Source organism: Pocillopora damicornis, chromosome 10 (genome assembly GCF_964200805.1).
Source record: "Pocillopora damicornis chromosome 10, jaPocDami1.2, whole genome shotgun sequence".
In the NCBI taxonomy this organism is placed as follows: Eukaryota; Metazoa; Cnidaria; class Anthozoa; order Scleractinia; family Pocilloporidae; genus Pocillopora; species Pocillopora damicornis.
The window spans coordinates 10,407,333-10,426,304 of NC_142679.1; the positions used below are offsets into that span (position 1 = coordinate 10,407,333).

At 36.6% G+C, this 18,972-nt stretch overlaps 2 protein-coding genes across 5 annotated transcripts; both read right to left on the minus strand.

Moving 5' to 3' along the window:
- Positions 1-19: 19 nt before the first annotated feature.
- Positions 20-15,010, minus strand: LOC113667640 (twinkle mtDNA helicase). Of its 4 annotated transcripts, XR_016180461.1 has the most exons (18): positions 14,435-15,010; positions 13,120-13,287; positions 12,147-12,200; positions 11,835-11,977; positions 11,383-11,437; positions 11,089-11,190; positions 10,532-10,653; positions 9,928-9,976; positions 9,600-9,671; positions 9,319-9,375; positions 9,088-9,222; positions 6,332-6,405; positions 5,932-6,046; positions 5,755-5,834; positions 5,114-5,219; positions 1,954-2,073; positions 1,525-1,729; positions 735-1,122 (listed from the first exon to the last, which is right to left on the minus strand). XR_016180461.1 is itself a non-coding variant. In XM_027183498.2 (17 exons), the coding sequence occupies exons 1-17, from the start codon at positions 14,885-14,887 to the stop codon at positions 583-585; spliced, it is 2,445 nt and encodes an 814-aa protein (XP_027039299.2). In that variant the 5' UTR covers positions 14,888-15,010; the 3' UTR covers positions 20-582. The 4 variants fall into 4 exon arrangements, 3 of the variants coding, with proteins under 3 accessions (XP_027039299.2, XP_089041066.1, XP_089041067.1); XM_027183498.2 differs by lacking the exon at positions 1,525-1,729 and having other exon boundaries at positions 20-1,122; XM_089184940.1 differs by lacking the exon at positions 1,525-1,729 and having other exon boundaries at positions 5,046-5,219.
- A 1,398-nt stretch (positions 15,011-16,408) lies between these two features.
- On the minus strand, positions 16,409-17,853 carry LOC113667638 (DNA-directed RNA polymerase I subunit RPA43-like). Its single transcript, XM_027183493.2, has 2 exons — positions 17,294-17,853; positions 16,409-16,651 (listed from the first exon to the last, which is right to left on the minus strand). Exons 1-2 carry the CDS (start codon positions 17,839-17,841, stop codon positions 16,453-16,455), a joined length of 747 nt encoding a protein of 248 aa, XP_027039294.2. The 5' UTR covers positions 17,842-17,853; the 3' UTR covers positions 16,409-16,452.
- Positions 17,854-18,972: the final 1,119 nt, after the last annotated feature.

Genomic DNA, 18,972 nt, shown 5'->3' on the forward strand with positions numbered 1-18,972 from the left:
TTTCGTAATAGGCTCAGTGTTTTGTGGTTCTATGGTTTATTTTACAACTGCTTAATCTGAGGGTTCTATCGTTAAAGGGGTCGTTGAAGGGTCTGAAACCTAGATATTATTTCCCTGTGAAAGCCTCTTACCGACTGATTTTTTTCAATAAGAGATAAAGAATACGAAACTTTCTTTTAAAAAAGTAAAAGGCAAAGTCAGCGTTTTACTAAGTACGAAGGGCTAACGCTCGAAGCGTCAGCTTTGAAACTCTACGGTAGCCAATTAGCGTTATTAACTCAGTTGATATTATCAAATTACCCAGTTTCACCAAGCACCACTGGTTTAAATACCGGTGTTACACATTCATAGGCAATGCGACGACCATAACTAATTTTTTTACTTGATGTTGAATGACTGTCAAAGTGATTTTGAACATAGCTTCACTGCATCAAGACCACACTTAACTAATGTAAATTGTGTGATCGACTTTATTTATTAATTTTTTGTCTTCTTCTGCCACATATCTCTCCAAAGCGATCATCTGGCTCTTTTCCGAGGATAGACGCCTAATGCAGGTTTAACTGTTACGCAAATTCCGGGTTACTCGCTGGATTGGGTTACAACTCGCCTCCACGAAGATTTACCCACACTAGTACTGTTTCGTGGACCATTGACGGCTTTAGTGTACAAGCGGGTGCCGCTTAGAATCTTTTTGACTGCTTTTTTTACACTTTCCTTTTTTTCTTCCGAGATTTTATCAGAAGTGTTGTCGCTTTCCATAACTGTTTCATTATGATTTGATTCACCGTTGATCTTGCTTATGTAATTCACATTTCTTGTAACTTCATCCGACGCTACTACGTCTTTATTCTCCTTAGCAGGCGTAGAAGAAACCGTCTTTGGTGACACTCCATTTTGTTGTGCTGATCTCTGCGCCCCAATAATTCTTGGCGCTGAAAACTTCACAATATTCACGTCTGCCGTCACTCTAGTTGCGTTAAGCTTTTCAGGAAGCCTTCCATTTTTGTCACTGGTGTTCATTGATGAGAATGTTTTACCAAATCCTGACATTGATAGAGATTCTCTGACAAAGTCCAAAGGAACGCGGCCCAGTACACCATCAAAGCGATTTTTCGTAACCTTTAGAAAAAGAAAAACGAGAGAAATATCAAAGACATCTGTAAAATATAACAGCGATTCTCTAGTGAAACGGTTTGTCTGCCATAGGTGGAGTTTAGTACAAGTATCACATCCTTACTGTTCACCCACAAACAAACGACGATGTGCTGAGCTACGAGAGAAAGTGGCTTGCGATTACAATTTTATTTTCAAGACACTGTTGGTTTACCGCGAGGGAAAAAGGTTATAGGTATATAGAGAAACTTAATACTGGAAATACTGTCTGTTTTCCGTGAGAAAAGTATCATTAAGGATAATGAGACTAAAAAGAGTTAAGGAATGTAGATGTATTCCACTATGAGCTAATAACATTAAGGGGACGAAAGAAATTATACATCATTTGTGCACTCCACACCAAGTTACCTTGGACCATAGTGTGTTATCTTGACGAATTTGAGCCTAAAAGTTGAAAATCTGACATAAACTTGGGTAAAAGGAAGCCTTGTTTAAAATCACGAACAACAAGTACTACCACTGGTCACGTAATTGTAACTGCTCTGCAAACGAGAATTTTGTTATGACACCAGTAAAAGCCAGCCGCCATTAGTGGTAACACGGCTGATGATAACTGAGGACCAAACGGAGCACATATTATAATATAATAATAATATTATATTATTATATATTGACTTTGTTCAATATGCACTTCAGGCATGAAAAACATCAACAACAATAACTGAACATTACGAACGTCTACATTGACACGTCTACGTTGACATTCATAACGTTTTTCTTTGTTCCTCTGACATACAATTTTTATGAAGATAATAAATTCACTTGTACAACGTTAACCTGAAGATATTTATTAGTTGCTCCTTTCTTGCTCTGAAGAATGACCACATTGTCTGCTTCTTGACTGGCTTTTGCTGTACCGAAGATGGACGCTGTTTGCAGTTCAACATCATCATTTTCCTATGGACGACAGTGTGTATGTTTGTAAACTTTATGATGAACATATTTTAAAACAATTAGTATAACAATTAGTATAACCAAAAGTGCTATTTACATCTAAAGTAACAATGTAACAATCTGTGTTGCTGTTTGTCAAAAAACAAGCAAAAGGAATTTTGCCATAAAGTCAAGCATCTACCCAAACAATTAAGCGAAGCATATCCTTGAAAACATTTGAAAAGAAGGAATCAGATGAAATAGTGGTAACCATGCTATACATGTACACTGTAGCACCGTGATAACAAAAAAACCCTACAGCGAGGACTTGTATTCCTGGGCCATTTGACACTACTTGACACTTGACGTTAAGGAATTTCAATCGCAACTCTTAATCACCATCTATGAATGCATTTTCATTCTGCTATGAATTAAATCAAAGTGCTCTGTGAGCAAACTCGTGAATTGACACATGATTTTTTAGATTATGTTTAATGTTATCTGGTTTAGGGAATTTTGTGGTTGATTGTCATATCTAGAGTACGAGCAGTAGTTCAGTGTTCGCTAATGTAGCAAAGAAACAAAGTAACGTTGGGATAAGAAGGCATTACAATTGAAATGATCATGCTATTACATTTGACAAGGTGGATGATGTCATGTGTTTTAAACGTCTATCATTTTTGTTTCTGGTTCAAAAGAAAAGGTTGGAAGTAAATGTGGGTGAAAAGTGAAATTTACTGTCTTTCGTTGTAAATATTAGAAAATCAAGGCAATACTGTCTTAATGAAAACATTAACGATTCCCTCCTTATCAAATGAGACAAACGGGAACGAGCTTTGAGTGATATAATTAAGCCAAGCCTGCCACCGTCATTTTGGATCTCCGCCTGGGTAGATTTAAGTCACGTGCTAGGCAACGTATAATCAATAACAAGATAGAATTTCATTTCAGGCCTAGTTATCAATTTCGTGGTGTGTAACTTTCGCATTTTAGTACGTTGTATGTATGTTGAATCTTCAAATTGTCTTAAAAACTTTAAAAGAAAATTTTTCTTTAAAAATTCACTGAAATCGGTAGCTAAAATTGTTTGTTTAGGTGTTATCTGATTTTCGTGTTAACTTGTTATTTCGTCAGTCGCCGGCATCTTTTGTTGCTTCACACAGGAAAAACACACGCGACGAAACGTAATGATCAATTTTGTCCTCAATCTCACGCTATAACAGAAAAAGCTTTTGAACATCTGTAAACTCCGAGCGCTTCGCAGTAAGTGATATTTTCAATGAATCTTCGGATTGTTTTCAAGTTCAAGGATTGTAAATTACAATTTTATAAAAAACGAAGGTTGTTCTGTTATTTCAGTGTGAATCCTTGCATGCCTGCCAGTCGCTGGCGCCGCTTGTTGAAACTAAAACGAAAAAAAAAAACTCTTTTAAGATTATCATTGGCTTCTTTTTCACCCCACCACTATTCTTAGTAACAAAGGTCGCCATTTCGTCTGTTTATTGCTCGCCAAAAACTATAAAATGCACTCAAAAGCCTAAAATCTAAAAAAAGTTTACAGGAATCGACCAATCGAGCGAGCGAGCGAGCGAATTCCATTCCCCACATCGTATCTATAACTCGCTCTTGCGCATGCGCGCAATTCACGAGTTAAAAAGGAAAGGAAAGAGAATCAAAGTGCTCTGTGAGCAAACTCGTGAATTGACACATGATTTTTTAGATTATGTTTAATGTTATCTGGTTTAGGGAATTTTGTGGTTGATTGTCATATCTAGAGTACGAGCAGTAGTTCAGTGTTCGCTAATGTAGCAAAGAAACAAAGTAACGTTGGGATAAGAAGGCATTACCATTGAAATGATCATGCTATTACATTTGGCAAGGTGGATGATGTCATGTGTTTTAAACGTCTATCATTTTTGTTTCTGGTTTAAGAGAAAAGGTTGGAAGTAAATGTGGGTGAAAAGTGAGATTTACTGTCTTTCGTTGTAAATATTAGAAAATCAAGGCAATACTGTCTTAATGAAAACATTAACGATTCCCTCTTTATCAAAAGAGACAAACGGGAACGAGTTTTGAGTGATATAACTAAGCTAAGCCTGCCACCGTCATTTTGGATCTCCGCCTGGGTAGATTTAAGTCACGTGCTAGGCAACGTAAAATTAATAACAAGATAGAATTTCATTTCAGGCCTATTTACCAATTTTGTGGTGTGTAACTTTCGCATTTTAGTACGTTGTATGTATGTTGAATCTTCAAATTGTCTTGAAATTCACTGAAAATCGGTAGCTAAAACTGTTTGTTTAGGTGTTATTTGATTTTCGTGTTAACTTGTTATTTCGTCAGTCGCCGGCATCTTTTGTTGCTTCACACAGGAAAAACACACACGACGAAACGTAATGATCAATTTTGTCCTCAATCTCATGCTATAACAGAAAAAGCTTTTGAACATCTGTAAACTCCGAGCGCTTCGCAGTAAGTGATATTTTCAATGAATCTTCGGATTGTTTTCAAGTTCAAGGATTGTAAATTACAATTTTATGAAAAACGAAGGTTGTTCTGTTATTTCAGTGTGAATCCTTGCATGCCTGCCAGTCGCTGGCGCCGCTTGTTGAAACTAAAACGTAAAAAAAAAACTCTTTAAAGATTATAATTGGCTTCTTTTTCACCCCACCACTATTCTTAGCAACAAAGGTCGCCATTTCGTCTTTTTATTGCTCGCCAAAAACTATCAAATGCACTCAAAAGCCTAAAATCTAAAAAAAGTTTACAGGAATCGACCAATCGAGCGAGCGAGCGAGCGAGCGAATGCCATTCCCCACATCGTACCTATAACTCGCTCTTGCGCATGCGCGCAATTCACGAGTTAAAAATGGCAATGCAATTTATGACTGTTTCATTTCAGAGTACAGTCAATCAGGTTACAGCTTGTTTTTCTTCTGTTTCTTTACTTCTTCGCTTTTTTGGGGGGAACATGGGAGGAAAAGTCACAGTCCCACCAGCCAAATTCAAGGAGAAACCAGGTGTGCCTATGAACATGTTTGGACCGCGTCAGTGCATAGCAAACCTTTCTTGGATGGATGACCAAAGTGACATGTACATTCCTGGTGCTAGCAAAATTCCTCAGTGCTGAGATCACGTGATTCTGAGCCGAAAATCGGTCGTCCCCACGGCTAATAGGAAATGACAAAAAAAAAGAAAAAGGTTTAACTGGCAACGAGTAATGGTAACTTTATCCATCATATTAACACTGCAAGAGTTATAGTTCAACTAACGTAAAATTCTTAGCCTGAAGTTCTGTGACCGGTAATCTTTGTTAATTTCTTCGCGGCATCCTTAGCCACACGTTGCCTTTCAATTTTGATATTTGTCGGCATTCTCTAATCGAGAATTTTAAGCAACCAAGGAAAACACAAAACATGGTGATATTGTATAGTGTGTCATTTTGTGTAATGTGGAGTCCTGTGTGAGTGAGCATAAGCGCTTCAGATTCGTGATTCATTAGTAGCAAGGTCGACTTCTTCACCATAAGAGTCAATCGTCAACTGTTGTGCTTCTTGCCGGTTGAGCCGAGTTTGTAAACATGTAACACTTGATTTGTGTTATTTGTTTGCCTTAATTTGGGTGGGGTCAAAGGAAATCAGGGAGGGTTATTGAGTACATTTCCATGTTTAATACTAGAGACATACAGATTTACGTCCAATATACCTTAGATATGAGGTCATAAACTGTAGATTGTCGACGATGACGTGTTCGATATCATACACATAAGCAGCATGACTCATGGTCTAACAAACCAGAAAATAATCGGTTATAATCATCTTCAAAGTAAAACACACTGCTGATAATTGACTACTTGAAATATTTATAATAAACATTACTTACTTCGATGACAGTGTTAATGTTCTGAGCTCCGTAGAAACACATGAAGTACATTGGTAACATCTCAAACTTGTCTGCCCAGTAATGAAACTGCTCAACGTTTCTCTCTAAATTCAATCTGAATACAAAATAAATGCACGAAAAGTTCTATTACCATAGTCATTACTTACTTCAGCTGTCTCTATTTCACTTATTTACAGCTTTATGTGCATGTGGTTTGTAAAAGTGGACTTACAACCAACGAAATGTACCGACTAAAATAGATTAAACGAAATCATTTTATCCCACTTAATCATTTTCTTAAGACATCGACATTTTAACATCGTTATGATATTCAGTTGTGACCTAATGAGGTTTGATTGTTTTATACTAAACAAACGTGAACCATATCCTTTCAACTTACCCCGAATACTGACACATCATCATTTTCACAAGGCGTACATTACGAATCTCAAAACTTCCCCAAAGCGTGTTCACCTGGTATTGAAAAACGACACTCAAAACAAAGAGAAAACATGTTAAATTACCCCAACATCCGAGCGTGATGAAGGGTAACCTGCGTTAAATATGATGGTGATGCCAGTATTAATGACGATGACATCTATGTTTGATAGTTCTCTACATACATGTTTATGTCCTTCATGGTATGTAAGCATTAAGTACTTAAATAATACAGCATTAATTAGTAATAAAATGACACAACCAGTGCCTCTTTGATCGCTCTCCATCAAACGCTTGTCGCTGAGTAATCAAGTCGAGCTACGATCGTTCACAGGCAGCTGTACTCCACTTATGTCATGAACTGTTATCTAACTGTATTTTTTAATTTCCCTTGTTGTTAAATTGACACGTTAGCATCTAACGCACCTTTGGTTTTCCTTTATGTCTTAATTTTAAGGTTAGTGTCTCGAGAACTGTTGGTTTCCTATGTTGTCTGATTGTTATGTTAGTATCTGACGCACTATTGGATTCCCTTGTTGTCCGATTGTTACGTTAGTATCTCGCGCACTTATGGTTCTCTAAGTTAGTGTCCCGCGCACTTTGATTTCCCTTGTTGTCCAATTGTAATGTTAGCATTTCGCGCAGTTTTGGTTTCCCTTCCAATCCGATGGTCACGTCAGAATCTCGGGCACTTTTGGTTTTTCCTGCTGTTTGATTGTTACGTCTGTACCTGGCGCACTTTTGGGGATTTCTTTTTATCCGATTGTTACGTTGACATCTTGCGCACTTTCGTTTTTTTTTTCTTGTGATTCTGTTGTTACGTTATTATCATACACACTTTTGGTTTTTTTTCGTTTCCGATTGTTACGTTAGTATCTCGCGCCCTTTTAGTTTTCCCTGATTTCCCACGGTTGCGTCAGTATCTCGCGCACTTTTGGTTTTCCTTGTTGTACGATCGTTACGTTAGTGTCTAGAGCACATTTGGTTTTTCTTTCTGTCCGATTTTCACCTTAGTATCTCGCGCACTATTGGTTTTCCTTGCTGTCCGGGTGTAACGTTAGTGCGTTGCGGACTTTTGGTTTATCTTGCTGTTTGATTGTTCCTTTTTTGCTGGCGTACTTTGAGGACTTCCGTGGTGTCCGATTGTTTCGTTTGCATCTCGCACACTTTTGGTTTTTCTTGTTAGTGTCCCGAGCACTGTTGGTCTTTGTGTCTCGTGCGTAGCAACTATACACGTTCGCAATCTCTTACCGCTCGTGCAAGGTGCTTCGTATAGGACGAAAAATGACGTAATGCTGTTGTGGTTTCTGTGAAGTTTACCCCACGTGACAAGCTACATGATGTAAGCGATCATCGCGTAATATAAATATGAAAAGAATGCGTAACCATGTTGATATTTAGTCGTAAGATCTGTCGGAAATCCTTATTTAGTGAGTAAAACGCCTTGAGCAAACAGAGGGATCTTCGGGACCAATTTAAATCGAAAAAGCAAACGTTACGAGAAAGCTTATCGTCGTAGAAAACCATGCGTTTTGTAGACTGTCTTGTCTCAAGGAGGGCCTGAGGTAGCGAAGCAAGGTTATTTCGGTGGGTAAACCAGTCTTTTCGAAGTTATCAATACAGAATGGACTTCCAGTCAAACGCGCTCACATTTTACCTACGTAACTGACCTTTTGTATTTTACTCATCGTCACTTTTCTTCAATCAATACGTGGTCAGCGGTACACGCCCAATATGTAAGTTAATAGATTTTACGACGTTATTTCCAGCACGAAGATCTACCCTCCTGATAAAAAAAAAATTTTAACTAATACTGCACAATTGGCATTTTACTTTCGATTTAACTTGTAGATCTTTGTGTTTGTTTAGTCTCCATTTCATAATATTGTAACGCCCCATATAGGATCGAAATGTCGTTGCAAATTGTACCAAATTGAATCTATCTTTGTTCTACAGAGATAGATTCAATGTTCTCGTGTTGACATCTGTGCGTATATTTCGTACCTCAATTTCCAAAAACTGATATCATATTAAAATTGTATTTGCTATTGTATTTGCTTAAATATTTTCCATGCTCTTGGGTAGTATGAAGCGACTCCTTTGTTCTGATTGGCTACCCGAGGAGATGGGCCCTTCTCGCCCGCTTGGGACTGCACGCTTTGATCCCCCGTAGGAAAAAAAACCCATACAACAGACTTACAAAGTTCGTAATTTTTTGGACAATGTCGGTAAAGGAGTAAAAAAAAAAAAAAAAAAAGCTGAAGATAGCCAAGGTAATGAAGACATAAACGACTGTCCTTGGTTTACTGTGCTAAAAAATACAGTAGGCTTTCTTTCCTGGCTCTCGAAACAAAAGGCATTATTGATTCCTAATAAAGCGAAATCTTTCTGCTTTATAATAAATCTTTTATTGACCAAGCTTATCCGGTCAAGATGGCTAATTATTAGTCTTAATCCTTTTTTTTAGCGTTTTCTCGACTTTGACTTCCTCGACTCCGTTGCGGTCCATAAAAACAACAACAAAAACAAGAACTCGGCCATATCCTACTATATTGCTTCTTCTCCGACTGTTACGATACTATCTGGCACACGTTTAGTTTTCTTTTCTTTTTGTATGTATTTTAGGCTTGTATCTGTACAAAATAACTAACTTACATGTTTATTTAGTTGGCTCACGCCAACTTGTTGTTTGAGAGTATTGTTCGTTGTTAAACTCACCCCCTGCATACAGAGATCAAGTGACATTTCACTTAATAAAGTTGTTTTTCCTGCTCCAGTGGGCCCTGTAAACACTGTCACTTCTCCTCGCCGTAGACCTTTCAGAATGTTGTTTAATTTTGGAAATCTCTTCCACTATAAATAAATTAATGAAATATTCTTTATCATCCACTTTTCAAATATTCAACAGAACTACCGACTGTAACTTAAAATGCAAAGAAAGCTACAAACCTTCACTCCGGCGACTTGCTCAGCATTAACAAGCTGATCAAAAACTTCACTCCTCAACTAAAAACAAAATATTGAAAGAGCCCATATGCAGGGCATTTAAGATGGTAAAAAAACAACTTTGAAAAGATTGAAAAAACGCATTACCTGTATGAAAAATTACTAGTAGAATTACTTGTAGAATTACAGTACTGACCACTACTAATAGCTTTACTTTACACCTTAAAACTAGAGGACTGGTATCAAAGGAATATTTGTTAAAATTATATCTACCCAAGACAGACCTGGTGGAAAGTAGTGATTTTTTCATGGCTGATTGGTTGAGCAGCAGAAATTAATGATGTGAGATCATAACCCTAAAAAGAAAGAAAAAAGATAACATCAGGGTTAAACAAAAGTATGACCCTTGCAATTTGAAGCATCGTGTATGCAAATTATGTAAATACCTATAGATATATAAAAACTATTATCAACCTATGAAAAGATGTTAAGATTTCTTAAAGTAATAGATTCCCACATGAAAAATGGCAGAGAGACCAAATAATGGATAATCTACACAAAAATGAGTGAATATACACTGTGCACATACAATCTGCCTCAACTTCAACATACCAAATTTAAAGCATCTAAGGCATTTGCTGGAGATTTGTCATCATTTGGCCTGCAAGGAAATTAAACAACTCAATGCAATTTTTTTGACAAAGTGAATTGTTTAAACATCTTAATGGAACCAGATAAATAGTCTGCTTGAGAGTGGTTTTGTTAAGACAAGTTTATACATAGCTGAGACCATCAAGCTGAGTAATTCATATGGAGGGTGTGCAATAATTACAAGTTTGACTATTTGAAAGTTAAAATACTATTTCAAACTTTCAATTTATTCTTAGTTCACTTTCAACAACTGGTTGCCCTGAAGATCAACAGAGTTATTTTTTAAAAGGCATTTATGGTCACAAGTCCCAAAAAATCACTCCTGCGTGTTTATTTGTGGCATGAAAGTAATAAGATATAAAAGTGATCTAACAACTGAACCAAAACATAATGCAAATTTATCGAATATCAAAGAGGGGATGACAGATGGATTATTGAGTTAACTATCTTTACTGGTGAGGGAGGAACAGTAACATGGAGAAGCAAATTGCTGTGAACTTTCTGTAAATTTTGGATTGTTCTTTCCAAAACACCAATTTCTTTTCTCTGAAACAGGAACAAGTACCTGACTAGGAAACACCTTTTCAAGTTTAACTTCTTTGAAAACTGATTGGCTGCATGCCGAGAGAAAACATCATTTCCAAACCAAAGAACAATCTTCTCAAATTGTTCAAGTTGTGGTAGAACCTAGAGACACAAACATTCACATCAGCATGCAACGAGCAAAATTATTTGTACATGTAGCATACCACTTGCATTTACGAAAGGCCCTAGACTTCTTTCTATTTTAGCAACTCTTACTGTAATCTCCAAACACTAGAAAATTCAGTTTCTGGTTACACCATAAACCTGGGTCATAATAAGTAATACATAATTAAGTGATACTGGAAGATTAACTGAAACAAGAATTTTTTTGTATATCAAATAATAAGAGACTTAATGAAGAATCCTTTTCATCACTGATAGAAGCACTTATTTACTTCCCTTTGAAATTTCTGACTGAAATAGTTCACCAAACAGTACAAATTGGCTTTAAAACTGAAACAATATTTTAGAGATGACAATTAACATGTACATTATATGAAGGTGCAAGAACTGATACATAAAACATATGCAGCAAACCTCAAGAGGAAGGGAGTTTGTTCCCATTGGAAGGGAAATGGCTGGATACATAGTTGATTGACTCACAGCAATAGCATCAAACTCGTTGGAAGTCAAAACAACCTAAAATTGACCAAAGTGAAATACAATTTACTTTGACTACAACAATTAGAGCCTGTGGATTGATATAGCAATCAGCCAAGAAAGTGTATTAATCAACCAAGCTGCTTTCACAATGACCTACATACAGTGCAAGCACCTTGAGTTCCTTGGTAAATGTTTGACATTCACCAGATATACATATGGGTAACCAACCTCCTTTTTTTCAGAATCTACAGTATTCCAACCAAATAGTCCCAAAAAGCCCTGCCTGGAGATCAAAATGTAAAAAAAATTGCTTAATAAAAAACAAAATAATGCATCTAACTAAAGTTAGACTGTGCTAATTGAATATGTACATTACACATATTAAATATTATCAGATCCAAATAAAAGCCTTCATATATGATTGGTAAGTCTTTAAGTGTGGGTCAAAGTATTGAGTTCTTGTGAAACATTCTACTGTTACAGTACCTCCCTTTACATAAGGATGCATGTAATATGTTTGTGCAAGGAATGGGGGTTATTTTTCTGTTGGCTCAAATTATAGTATGCATTTAGGAGTAACAGTTCTTCAACATTTACTAGCTTTCCAGTAGAAGTCGAATCATCCATATTTTGACTTAACCCTAAAGTGATCAACATACAGGTACATGTCACTTTCTTACCGTGGTTCAATAGCAATGCAGGAGTCAGATGAGTCAGACCCCAGCCTCACAAGCTTAACGCCCCTAACAGTTTCCTTGCTGACATCATACCATGGGAATAATATACACTCATATTTTCTTGACCTCCCATTTTGCTCCTTGAACTATATGAGAATAGAATAAAATACAAAAAAAAATTTACCTTCAACTCTGAAGGAACTAGACAACAACAACTTTGAGTGGTAAGTATATTACAATTTTGGTCAATTTCAAAAATCATTATCATCATTTTAACCACTAAAATCACTCAAAGTAATAATTAAACATATTCACCTCATGTTCAACAAATCTGACTTGAAATTTCTCCAATACATCCCTTCTTAATTCCTATTAATAGCAGGATACAAAGTGAACTCAGCAGTATATTATTCAGGATATTCAAGGACAGAGCAAAAATTAAACACAGTTCTTATAAACAAGCAGGCTGATTCACACAGAGGAAACCAAATGTTTTCACCATCTTTTGACCAGGAAAAAAAATACAATAATAATGAGCTGAACCCAAGAGTAAGAGCTGGTTGATCATGTAGTCTAATTGTGTAAGTGGGAGCAGTCATGAAAAAGTGTTTTATCAGAAGCAACATTAAGTGGTGACTGCCATCTCAAAAAAAAAAAAATAGCAGAAATAATCCTCTGAGTCTAGTAAGGAGTTGTTTCAGTAAAGCATAATTCTTGTTGGTGAGTTGCTAAAATGAAATTTATTTCTCAATCACTAAAAATTATCAAGGAACTGTTTTTGGTAAAGTGTTATAGGTCTGGTTCATGGAAACTGATTGGTCAGTTTTGCTGTGATATTACTGGTTGTACACGTATGCAAGACTCAGGTAGAAGCAATTGGTTAGGACAGGTCAGTTTCATTGTGTCAGTAAAGTTATGTCCTTCTATTTTCCTAATCTATTGTGTTTTAGCTGTATATAAGTTGCTCATATGGTGCTAGAAGTTGTTGACATCAGTTTGCAACCCAGCTTTCAGAAGTCCCTGGTTGAAAGAAGCTTAAAGAGGAGGTTAAACACAACTTTAGTCTTACTGCTAACAACATCAGGGCACTTCTGACTAATCAGTTCTCACCAACCAGGCTTTTAACACTGACCTGACAGACAAATTGTCTCTTGACTCTGATGATGATGACTTCCACAGATTTTGATGAATTGTCATCAAAGATTAGGATCCATTAGGATGTAATGGTTAAATATGATATTTGTAATTACATTATTTGGAAACACTGGAGAGTAAAACACTGTTTTACCTTGACTGAGAAATGATTAATAAACTTTTCCCACATCTCATGATCACACTGAGTCAGTGAAGTAGACTTTTCCCATATTTGTCTGGCTAAATCTGAACTGCTTTCAACATGATTGCCATTTGAAGAGAATTTATTTGCCTCTTGAGAAATGTTTCCTTCATGTATCTTCTATATTTATAAAAAACAGGTCTAAATACACAATTTCAACTTGAATGGTTAGACAGACCTGAGAGCAAAAGTTGATTATGTAGTATGATCACACTGGTGAATCTCCGAGGTAGGGTAGTTGTGAAAAAAAATTACTTTTGGTGACAGTGGTTGATGTTTGACAACTTGTAATTATTATAATAATTCAGCTGCTAAAATAGAGATTCCAAATCTGTCACTGCCACTGACAGAACTCCTTTTTGTGGCTCTTCAAATCCTCTCCCAGATTATTTTACAACACAATAAACATGTAACTGAACAACAAAATTGAAATTGGTTTTCTAAGGTTTTGATGTTGGTGAATCTGTAAGAGTTACTAGTATCTTATTTCTCTGCACAATATCACCCCAGCCCCAAATCTAATATTATGAAAGCAAAATGAAACTCAAATCACAGATCTTCCCACTATAAATACTGCAGATGTCATTAGGAAGGTTCAGAATTAAGTACATGTAGATATGAAGTCTCCCTCAGTATTCCTTGTCTCCCAATCATGTTTTCATATTTCCCTGTGCAAGATCATGTTTACCTGTGCAAGATCGTGTTTACCTGTGCAATAATGGCTGAGTCCTCTCCATCATTTCCATAATTTATTATTATTGGAAATAGTCCTCAATTCACTTGTTCAACAGATCAGCATGATCATGAACTTTCAGAGGGTGGGCCAGGTGCATGTAAGTCAGCATATCCCTTGATATATGGAGGAAACATTGCAATACTACCGCTCTTTCCTCTGAATCAAATTTTGAAAACTATGATTCTATGGTTTGAACTGCAGAAAGAAACACTTTTAAGCCACCTCAGGCAATTACCTCACCTTTTTACATGTGTTAGGCACCTGTGCTGACCATATTATTTGAACCCGAGGAGTGATTTGCAAACTTTTCTTGTGTTCCCCCAACAGGCCAAATGGGTTATTATGCTAGTAAACTGATAGAAAGTGTGGTCTATCGCTTTAATTAAATAAAATTGAAACAAAATATGTTTCAACTTTCTATGGGTTACCGGTGCAAATAAACGACAGGTTTTTGACCAATCACGGCGCTCGTAGTATGTCGGTTATTTTATAAACATTACAGACTGTAATTTTCACTGTCTAAATTTTTACCTTAAATTGACTCCAGGTTCCCGATAATCCACAGTTTTTGCAAAAATGACTTCCAGTAGTCTTATTAATATAAAGTGTTCGTGCATTGCCCTTCTCCTCTATACTCTGAGCTTTGCTAGCACATAGTGGACAATTTCCTATGAGTGAAGTATGACCGCGTTCGAACGTGAGTTTACGACTTGTCAGAAAATGCTCGATCTGCTTTAGGCTTGGTAACTGTTCACCAAAATCTCCAGGTAACGTATGAATGATTCTTTTTCTGATTTGTGATGCAAACGTCGTCCCAGCATCAACACATATTGTGGTGCTTGAAGTAAATCGTTGGGATTCGATTTTTTGCTGAGAAACTAACCACGTGCAACAAGTTCGGCATGAATTCCACGAACTTCGCCAATTTTTCGCTAATTTGTGCCATGAAAAAAACCACGCCACCCGGCTTAAACTTTGGACCATTTTTTTTTAAAGCATAGTCATGATCATGCTTCAGGATACCACAATTAGTTGTTATAGCCGGATCTATCGCCTGAAACATCCAGGCGGTCAGCTTTTCGACTGTGGGTGCGGGAGATAAGTTATACTATGGGTGGGAGGGGTTGTGGTCGCATCGCATGCAGGTAACCGTGATCACTCATCTCCCTCGCAGTTCGACATGTTAATAAGCCCTTCCTTGCGCACAAAGGATGTCTTTGAAAAACTCAATATACAGATCAAAAGTCTAGCAAGCTCTGCAAACTTACCGTTCGATAATCTCATCAAAGTTTAGGTGCACACCATGAATTATGCTGCGACGGAAAGAGCGAGTGACATGTTATGTTTCACTCTTCAGGGTAGGGTATAGCAAGTACACGCACCAGTCTGTGTCCTTTGGTGCTCCTCGTGCACACCAAAATCCGAAGTACACTTGTCATCAATCGGACCTAGGCAGCCAGGGTGCCCTATCAATAATTGGTACTAATCTACTTTCTATCCCAAATACTACTATCTGACTGGCAACGCTACTTGTTATCTACATAAGACCACAAATTACAAAAAATTTTGTCAGTCTGAAAAAATTTACTCATGCTCATTTATTCCAAATTGCTCTCAAAATTATGATTGTCTATGCAAATATTTTTGCATTCGATGGGAAAAATGGTAACGCACAAGTTACTGTATGCTGCATGGGCTGTTTAATTGTCAGTGTTCTCTGGTATGACATTATGAACAAACAATTAGTCTTTTCTTCTGCAACAAAAGCTAAATGCTCTCCCATCTTGAATTAAATTTTAAAGACTTCTAACATAGTAGACATAGGGTTTGAAAATTGGGGAATACAACTTGGGTGTATCCTTGGATATTACCCAGTATTTGATTAAATCTTATTTAGACCAGTCACATGCCAACAAAAATATTTCATGGATTGCAATAGTGCTTATGGGTAGAGTGAGTAGGTGACAGCGTGTGGTTGTAAACAAAAAGAATTAAAAGCACGAACCTGTCTTAGTGTTCAGTTTAAAGCAGGTTGTGGATTTATAATGCTGAATTAGGGCCTTGTCTTGCCTCATATCACAAGATGGAATATCTTGAGCTCATAATCTTAATGTTACATAAAATTATAAAATAATAATTGATGGAATACAAGAATTTCTCCCACTTCCAAAATACTATTTCTCGTTTTAAAAGAGACACATCCTCTCATCCTTCCATTTCTTACTAATGTCACCTGCTTTTAAGGAATGTGTATGAAAACAAGGGAAGACTCCTTGAGAAAAGCGTAAGTTTTTGTTTTCATAACTCTGGTCAGTCTGTTCTGACACATTATTACCCTCCTATAAATATATATTACTGATCAATCTGGTTCGAAGAAGATCGCTGGATAATGGCAAATAACAAAATGGGGAGGTATCAAAGTGACTAGCCTCAAGAGGGCAAGCCTCTTATGCAAGTCAATGTAGGATTCTGCTGCTGTTCTTAAACACAAAATGAGGACAAAAGTTACTCCAAATGTTTATTTTAAAAAATAAATCACAAATTTATATTTAATAAGTTTTGGCCCCCTCCTTTCCTCTTGAATGTTTGGCTTTATTCTTCTTTTTCTTGACTTTTGTATTTCCATCCGTTATGTTTAAACCATTCTGATTCAGTCTCTCAGGGGATAGTTCAGTCACTCTTTCAGGCTGATCAGTTTCATCACTAGACCGTTGTTCATATCTTTCTATATCTTTGTGTTTCCTTTTCCTGTAACCAAGAGAGGAAGGTTACACAATCATGACAATGGAAAATATTGATGATGTATCTTGCAATACACAATTCTATTTATATCAAGCTTATGCAAGCACAAAATTTAAGCTACTTGTTTATGATCATACTTAATATTAACTTGAAAAGAAATACAATAGCTGCATGATTTTAACAGCCTCAGAGGTGTTAGTAGAGAAATCATGTTTAAAGGCTAGAGACTAATATTTGTCCAAGTCAACTGAAACTAGTAAAGAATAATTACTGGATGCAGCTTTAATCCTCAGCCTCAGCCAAAGACACAAGGAGAGGGATAAAGAAAAAGCTAGCAAGTATGAATTCTGCACTGGTAGCTCACAATGAAAAAATATGACTGGCTATCAGACAACTATCAACAAGCTGCAACTAGTTGTCAACACTCAGCACTGATAGCAATCCATATGCTTCCAGAATCCTTGTCTTGGTTTTAGATTGTTCAACCATTTAAAACAGAACAGATTGAAGCTTTTGAGGCCCAGTTTTAATGAGGTGTAATATTATTACCATTTTCCCCACCAGATTTTAAAAGAAAAAATGTGGTCTCTTTTACATAGTATGCTTACACATGTGAGCTTACATTCAGCTACAGTATGAAATATTCACCTTTCGTTGACTTTTTGTTCCTTCACTTCACCTATTATCGCTAAAACGCCATTCACGGCTTCTGTTCCAATAACTTTAAATAAAAATTCAGATCCAATGTCCAGGCTATCAAAAAGTAATCCATTTTTAAAGTTTGATTTCGCGATCGAAGCGTTAAAACAATCGTGAACCAAACATCCAACGTAATCAACGCCAAGTTTGTTTACGGTTCCCACAAGCGTACTTCCGATCGTCGGCTTAAACAAGATGATATTTACTTTTACGTCAAAATGAATATAGGGTGATTCTTCCAGAATGGAGCCAGTTCTTTGCTCAATTTTAAAAGCTTCATAATTTACAGGCACACCGTTCAGAATGTCCGAATGCCTCATCAGCTTACTTTTTAAATGTTCCTGAACTCCTTTCCTCACACAACCGAGGTATCGTGGATGTAGTACAATATGTTCTGTTGTTTGTTCCTTCACAAAGCAAGAATTTGTTTCAGAGCACTTTCTTTTTGCTTCCTTAAGAGAAAATTCGTAAGGCACATGCTTCGAAGGAGACGCCATTTTGAAACTACCAACTCTGGGAAGCCTGGAAACTATTCTAATAACTTGCGGAAATCTACAGTTCAGCGGTCGTGAAGAGTAAAATGGTTAGTGTTTTGGGAGGTACTCTGAAATGCATTCCTCTACCATTTTTAACGATGGCTAAGTGTAACTTTGATTTACATGTGACTTTCGCATTTGAACGCTCTTTCTTTGATAATAAGCTCCTTCTACTCCTTACTTTAACCTTCTCAGTAATCATGGTAAGGCCGAGAACTAGTCTGGCGGCTTCGATAAAGAAGACCAGCTATATGAAACCTATAATAGAAGTAAAGAAGTATTGCTATTATGATCTTTAGTGATGTTATTACTTTAATTAGTAGTGGTAATAATAGGAAGGCTTATTGTCTTTTCTTGGAAAATATTATATCCGATCGACACCAGTTTGATGAGAATGAAATTCGTGAAATTCTGGTGTTGTTCTTGCTAGTTTTAATTGTTCATATCCTTTTTTCTATCTAATTTATTATTTTTTGGGGTCATTGTAGTATTTATCTTTTCCAGTTTTGGTACATTCAAGATTTTCATGATTCCTTTTTTTTTCACTATTTTTCTTAGCATTTGAATGTTTGTGGAAAGAACCTTAGTTGTACGATAATTTATGTCACAGTGCTTTTTAATCATCTCCTAGAGGTAATTGAGCCCAAACGATAGCAGCTGATATCGGGGAGTTTCTATAGAGTTCTTCCTTCTTCCAATGAAAGTATAGCTGAATTTCTGAAGACCAAGCAAACAAGAATGTTTAACTCCTCTCTCTATTTGCCTAATTAGCGGTTCCATCTATTGGGAAACTAGTGTCAAACTGAAAATATTTAATTCGTTGATGAAAGAATATGCCGTGCATTAAAAATTTGCCGGCCAAAGGAAAATTCTACATATACCAGAAAATCCTATATGTACCGGAAAATACTATTTGCCGAATGTCTCACAGAAAAGCTTGATAGCGGATATCGGCAACGAAGTCAGTCCCTGGCAACATCGATCAGAGATTTGTATTATTCCTACACAGGAAGAGGGCGATTGGTTAGTTTCTACACGGTTTTTTTTAGTTAGTTTTCCCTTTTAGACCTCTCACGTCAGGCACACTTAAAT

What these genes read in the sequence shown, in the direction of transcription:
- LOC113667638 (XM_027183493.2), bottom strand. Translation starts at nt 17,841, where the DNA reads ATGGCGTCTCCTTCGAAGCATGTGCCTTACGAATTTTCTCTTAAGGAA. An exon ending in GAACAAAAAGTCAACGAAAG is followed by an intron (nt 16,652 to 17,293) that starts GTGAATATTTCA and finishes TCTTGGTTACAG; the next exon opens with GAAAAGGAAACACAAAGATA.
- LOC113667640 (XM_027183498.2), bottom strand. Translation starts at nt 14,887, where the DNA reads ATGGTCCAAAGTTTAAGCCGGGTGGCGTGGTTTTTTTCATGGCACAAA. An exon ending in TCAGATTTGTTGAACATGAG is followed by an intron (nt 11,978 to 12,146) that starts GTGAATATGTTT and finishes ATTCTCATATAG; the next exon opens with TTCAAGGAGCAAAATGGGAG. An exon ending in CCTTAGATGCTTTAAATTTG is followed by an intron (nt 9,672 to 9,927) that starts GTATGTTGAAGT and finishes CTTTCTTTTTAG; the next exon opens with GGTTATGATCTCACATCATT.